At 38.1% G+C, this 6,828-nt stretch overlaps 1 protein-coding gene across 1 annotated transcript; it reads left to right on the forward strand.

Moving 5' to 3' along the window:
• Positions 1-435: 435 nt before the first annotated feature.
• LOC149822727 (uncharacterized) lies at positions 436-1,061 on the forward strand. Its single transcript, XM_089981236.1, has 2 exons — positions 436-559; positions 692-1,061. The coding sequence occupies exons 1-2, from the start codon at positions 464-466 to the stop codon at positions 806-808; spliced, it is 213 nt and encodes a 70-aa protein (XP_089837362.1). The 5' UTR covers positions 436-463; the 3' UTR covers positions 809-1,061.
• Positions 1,062-6,828: the final 5,767 nt, after the last annotated feature.

Here is a 6,828-nt window from a genome sequence, read left to right on the forward strand (position 1 = left end):
TGAAGGATACTTCGTCTAAACCGATCAGAAGCAAAAGAATGGAAAAAACGAGTATTTTCATCCCCTGCTGCCAACCATTTCACCCGAGCACGTTGCTTCCACTTCAACTCCTCTTTTAGCCTCCAACGTTTCAATAACATTGTCCGGTCAGCAAGTCTCTGAGAGAGAGAGAGAGAGAGAGAGAGAGAGAGAGAGAGAGAGAGAGAGACTTCCCAATATGCTTAATATCCAACCCAAATAGGATTTGGATCGTATTGAAACGGATCCTAAATGCAAAGAGAGAGAGAGAGAGAGAGAGAGACCATGGTGACACCCCAAACTGATTTTGAAATCAAGCTCCCAATGTGTGGATGAGGATGCATTTCAAGTGGACATGAAAAAAAAAATTTAAAGCTTCACCACAGAGAATGGATAGGGCGTCTTTGGTGTCAGCAAAGGGCGAGCGATATACTGAAAGCAAAGAATGGTGGACGCAGTTCAAATTGTGCTTCCCATCCTGGGAATTTTGGGAGCCGCTGCGGTTACGTTTTACACCGTCAGCTTCGCCGAGATGAGAGAGGTAAACGTTTTTATACATATATATCCCACGACTTCCCGGTTTATCTCGTCTTTTCTCGTTTCTATCTCTGTTAATTGGAAGGGTAAGGGTTGCAGTTGGATGGTGTGAGTGTGTGTGTTGCTATGGGTGCAGAAATCGTTCAAGGATTTGGAGGATTCAGACTCTGAGACAACGCCGGAGTGGAAGACGTCCCTGAGCTCAAGAGAGCGGAGGGCCAGAAGGAAGGCGAGCAGAGAAGAGAGGAAATGAAGGAAACCCTGTTGTTTGGTGCCTGCCTTTGTTTCTTCTTTCTTATTGGCTTTGGGGTTCTCATCAAGATTGCTTGATCCACGCTTTTTTTTCTTTGGCAAATGACGAGTATGCTGTGTGTAGCAATGGGTCGATAAACACATTTTGGGTTGTGGTGGGTTTGCTTTGTTGGTTCTCTCTGAGATTTGAGATGCTGAAAGTGGCTAAATTTTCTGGATTTCGCAATTGGAAGAACCCCATTTCTTGCCGTTCATCATTAGTGATGATCAACATCCAGTAATCTTGATAAGAATGAAAAAATATTCTTTTTTTATTTTTATTTCATGACTTCACGCAGAGAGAGAGAGAGAGAGAGAGAGAGAGAGAGAGAGAGAGAGAGAGACTCTTTTTTCTTAAACTATAAAATCTTAATTTTACTCCAAACATAACTACTTATACAAGAGTCAAGGGACCTAAGCCATTATGTTAAAAACTAATCTGCTCATGTGACTTGTCATTGAGATTTATCAGTTCAATTGACTTAATACTGAAAAATGAAGTAGCCATTTGACTTAAATAAGAAAGGTGGAGTCCACCAGTCATTGACTCAATGTAGTTTCTAAAATGGATACTAGATCTTTAGCCCAATCTAATATTCAATGGGATCTTTAGCCCAATCTAACCTACCACCTTTAGTGTTATCAACCCATTTGAAGTACAGAGAGATTTATCGGCCTAATTAAAATTTAGACTTATCAGTCTGAACTTTCGATGGAATTGTAAATTGGATCTTTTAAATGTGTTTTATAAAAAATTAACAAAAATGAAAAATGTCAGATTTTGAAAAGAAAGTGTCATGAGTTTGCAAAGTGGTTTACAAAGTGTTTTAAAGTCAGCTTTATTAATTTTTATATACGTATCACTTTGAAAAGTTGATTTTATTGTCCAAATAAAATTTGCAAAAGTGATTTCAAATTTATTATGTTGTCTTTTTTTTTAAGTATTTTTTATTTTTATTTTCAACTCCTCAAAACCTAATTATTAAAGTTATAGTTAGTTGCGTATTGAGCATATAGCTCATTAAATGTGATTATTGTTTTTTAGAGTAACAATTTTGACAAACACAACAAGAATTCATAGTGATGCTTACATGATATTTCGATGAGGATGTTGACAAAGAAGTCAAGCATCAAAACCTTGGTGAAGATATTAGTTTGAGATTTTAGAATATATGATCATCATCACATAATTGCATCTGGTGTAATTTTAATAAAAGATGAGTTATTAGATAGAGTTATATTTAGGGGTGGCAATCGTGTCGGGTTGGCGGGTCAGCATACCTCAACCCGAACCCGACCCGTTTATTAAACGGTCGGCTGTGGCAAACACAAACCCGGCCCGTTTAATAAACGGGTAACCCAACACGACCCGCCAACCCATTTAATAAATGGGTTGGGTTGGGTAAACGGGTTCTCAGGTTGGCGGGTCGGGTTGACAGGTCGGGTTGGCAGGTTGACCCGCCCGCCTAACCCGTTTATTAAACGGGTCAGCCGGGTTGGCATAGCCCCAACCCGAACCCGACCCGTTTAATAAACAGGTTAGGCGGGTTGACCCGTTTATTAAACGGGTTGGCTTAAGCCCAACCCGAACCCGCCTAAGAGGCGGGTTGGCAGGTCGGGTCAGGTTTTGCCACCCCTAGTTATATTGATGCTTTGTAAATGTTCATTTTCTTGTTTTAGTAAAGCTTTGTGAGGTTATTTAAGACCCGAAGATAATCAAATATAAACAGCCTTAAAGTCACACACTAAGACCAGAGCAAAGATAGGCCACTTTTGGAGCGTGATAGAATAGGTCGAATTTGATTCAAAGGTAGTTTATGTCACAAAGACACAAGGATACTAAGACGAGTGTCGCAAATTCTAAATTTTCTTGGAAAATAGAAAATGAAGATATGGATTTTAAAATTTTAAAATTATAAAATACTATTTTTTTGATATTTTAATGTTAAAATACATTTTTTACTGATAATACCTTAAAACATTAAAATGAATATTAAAATATTGTCTGTATGTGTTAGTGTCCATGTGTTCGCTTGTGTCACTTGGGACACCACCAAGATGGCGTGTTCCTGTGATAGGATGTAAGTTTACTAAATCCGGACAATATTTTTCTAATCAGAGTCAAATTCCAATGGATAGTATCAAATTAAGATCCGGCTAGCTTAAAATATCTAATCAAATAATCAATCTTGGATTCAGTTCAGACCGAGATTGGGTTTCAGATTAAAACTTCAAATTAAATCTAAATCCGATTTCTTAATAAGGTTTACCTATCTGAATCTGAAAATTGAATGAGACAAATTCAAAAGTGTAAGAAAAATACACTGGAGATAAATTAGGATATGTGTAGCTGGATTTTCCAAAAGTTCTATTTAATATCACTTTTTTAGAGAAGTCTAACATTGAACACCTTTCCGGTTCGACAAAATCGCATGCGAGTTAAAAAAAAAACTTTAGTAGCTTGCAAAAATGCCCAGACCCATAGCTGCTCTTTTGCATGCCACCAAAGGTCTTTTTTTTTTTGAAAGGCAAGCTGAGGTTAGGCAGACCCCTACCAGTTATACAAGGATACCATTGGGATTTGAACTTGCAACGTCCCAAAACAAGAGGACGTGCACTAGCTGCTCCTACCAGACAAGTGGAGCCTCTGTTGGTGATGGTCTTTTTTTTCTTACAACAGGCAGGCACACGTGTCACATGCACATCTAACCACTGTTGGATGTTACACCTTCTTTTTTAGTCTTAAATATATTATACTAAGTTTCTTTTAAGTTTTTTTAAAAATAAATTTTTGTGATGGTTAATAAGGGCATGACAAGGGGTGGCAAAACCTGACACGACCCACCAACCCACCTCTTAGGCGGGTTCGAGTTTGGCTTAAACTAACCCATTTAATAAATGGGTTGACCCGCCTGACCTATTTATTAAACGGGTTGGGTTCATGTTAGGGGTATGCCAACCCGCCAATCCGGCTGACCCGTTTAATAAACGGGTTAGGTGGGCGGGTCAACCCGTTTACCCAAACCCGACCTGCCAACCCGCCCGCCAACCCGTTTACTCGACCCCGACCCGCCCGCCAACCCATTTATTAAACGGGTTGGCGGGTCGTGTCGGGTTACCCATTTAATAAACGGGTTGGGTTCATGTTTGCCACAGCCGACCTGTTTATTTAACGGGTCGGGTTCAGGTTGAGGTATGCTGACCCGCCAACCCGCTGGGTCGACCCGCCAACCCGACCCGATTGCCACCCCTAACACGGAGCATGTTTGGTTGAGTCTCGTGAGATTTTGGACCCACATGCAAATGAGAGAATGAATCTCATTGGCATTGGCTAACATTAGAAAATGAGTGGTGCAAAATAAACTCTCGGCATGGTTGGTAGGAGCTGTCAGTGCACGTCTCCTTGTGGTGGGACATTGCAGGTTCAAACCCCATTGGTATGTTGAATAATAACTGGTGGGGTCTGCCTAACCCCAGCTTGCCTTTCAAAAAAAAAAAAAACTCTATATACCTTTACAAATGAAAGTTGTTTTTAAATTCACGTGAGAATCAGAATGACATGGAGCCTCATGTGAGGCCGATTTATGAGAGTCTCATGTGGCCCAGCAAACCAAGCTTTCACATAATTCAACTCACATATGATTTAATCTCATTTTTATTGATTCAAACTCACAGAGTCGACAATGTGAGATTTCAAATCTCACTACTTGGGGAAAAGGACAATGTGATTTTAATCACATGAGAACTGAACAAAATAGCCATTAATTTTATTTTGAATCTCACTGTTTTGGAAAAAAGAACAATGTGATTTTGAATCTTGAGTAAGTGAACAACATGGCCCCTAATTTGATTTAGAGTCCCACTGCTTTTTAGAAAAAGGACAATGTGATTTTGAATCACACAAATGAAGAAAATAGCCAGTAATTTGGTGGCGAATCTCACTCTCATTTTCTCATGTTTACTTTCGTGCTTCAATTATAAGAATTGAGGTAAATGAGTCATTCTCCAACAATTGTGAGTATGACTCCCATTTGGGGCCATGCAATGTGTCCTAAGATTTGTGAGTATAATGGTTGGTTGTCATCTCACATGCTATTTGCCATGGCATCTGGAAATGTCATACCCAGGAAGGGATAATGTGTTCCCTGGATCTGATCCATTTGTGTTAAATCCTATGATTTGGAACCAGACCAATCATGTAATAAGACACTAACCACGTCCCCGTAACCAGCTCCAAAGATTGTTTTGTGCTTATCGAATGAAAAGAAAGTGGGTTTGTTGCAAACGAACCATCTCTAGCCCTCTTGGGGAGTTGGTATATAACGCCCCAAAATTTTAACTTAGAAAATATAAAATTTTAATCACAATTTTTTTTTGAAATAGAGATAGCACATTAAATATATTTGGGTTTTAAAAAGTCAAACAATTCTGCCCGGTTACAGAAATGAAACAATTGAATGGGGCTGGACCCAATTCCCATTAAAACAAAATCCATCACTTACTCACGTAATGAAGGAAAACAATTTCATTTCAATTTCATAATATAATTCAAAAATAAAAATACAAGTCTTTGCAATAAAAAATAAAATATCTCAATTAAATTGAGACACCCAAGAGTTGTCATAAGATTGTCAAGATGATTAGAAAATGATAGTTTTCGGCCACATCGCTCTCTCGCACCGCTTTCTTATTCATCAACTGCGTTTCATGAAACATGGTCAAAATTCTTCGGAACTGATAAGCAAATCCACATTTATATGCATAATAATAAATATCAAAACATCTATCACATATATCATAATATGCTTTTTAACAATCATATAAATGGAAATAATACAACACATGAGCCATAGTATTGAACATCATAACATGAAATATTAAGTAGATAATTATCATGAATTACACAACATGGATACACAATAATCAAGTTAGATAGTTAGCAGTGTCAATAAACTTTTTGTTTATCTTGATTATACCTTCGGGTATGCAGAGGTAGTTGTCATCATGTATGCTAGAGTATACTACAATATTCATTATGTTATTTATGTATTTTTGTCATAGTACCTACAAACCGAATAAACATACCCAGGCGAGCGATCCATGACTGAGAGACTGTTTGCGTAAGGATAAGTGAGATTGCAATCCCTACTACTGTAGTAGCTGAGGTGTACCACATTTGGGCAACCCTGACTTCCATATATTCGAGTGACTGAAGGTCCAATGATGCTTTTGCTCCTTAATTCAAGTCGGTATGACGTGTAGCTAAGATTTACATGCGACATTATCACTCGGGGCTATACCACTTCACCCTCTCTAAGATGAACCACATTATAAATGGGTTACATGGATGGTCTCATTCTTTATTAAGATAGTTAGTACATTATGCTCTTGCTTCATGAGGCAAATGGACTCAATGTCTTCAATACTTTCCTCAAGGCAGTATACGTGTCATGACTTGGTTTGTGTCCAACTTAAGTCATGTGCTCTCGTGCCTTTAGCTCCGTGAATGCATGCATGCGAAGTGAGGCTTCCTCTCACAATTTGTGGGTTCACAGCCCACCCAAGCTCATAGAAGCGCATTATCCAACTATGCATTTTCAACATTCATTTCATATGTTAGATAATATCCACATTGGTCCATAATGTTTACTTATACTTCAATATTTCATGTCATAGCATAAAACATAAAATTTCATATGCATATCAATGCATTTCTACAACATGCTACATTCTTCATTTATGTATCGGCTTCATGACCAATTTGTGAGGCATTAAAAAATACATTAGATAATTCATATCATTATCAAGGAACATCATTATCACATGCTTTTCTTATGCACCGTATGTGATTTATGTAAGTTATGCAATTTTTGAAGGGAACATAACCTTTCATTTTCACATGCATCTTATTTCAATGCATTTTGGCAAAAATATGCTCACATAGAGATTTCATAAGCATCTTATCATATTGCACTTTGGCAA

The sequence above is a fragment of the Nuphar pumila genome, chromosome 11 (genome assembly GCF_984573655.1).
Source record: "Nuphar pumila chromosome 11, dmNupPumi1.hap1.1, whole genome shotgun sequence".
Lineage (NCBI taxonomy): Eukaryota > Viridiplantae > Streptophyta > Magnoliopsida > Nymphaeales > Nymphaeaceae > Nuphar > Nuphar pumila.

What these genes read in the sequence shown, in the direction of transcription:
- LOC149822727 (XM_089981236.1), top strand. Translation starts at nt 464, where the DNA reads ATGGTGGACGCAGTTCAAATTGTGCTTCCCATCCTGGGAATTTTGGGA. An exon ending in GCTTCGCCGAGATGAGAGAG is followed by an intron (nt 560 to 691) that starts GTAAACGTTTTT and finishes CTATGGGTGCAG; the next exon opens with AAATCGTTCAAGGATTTGGA.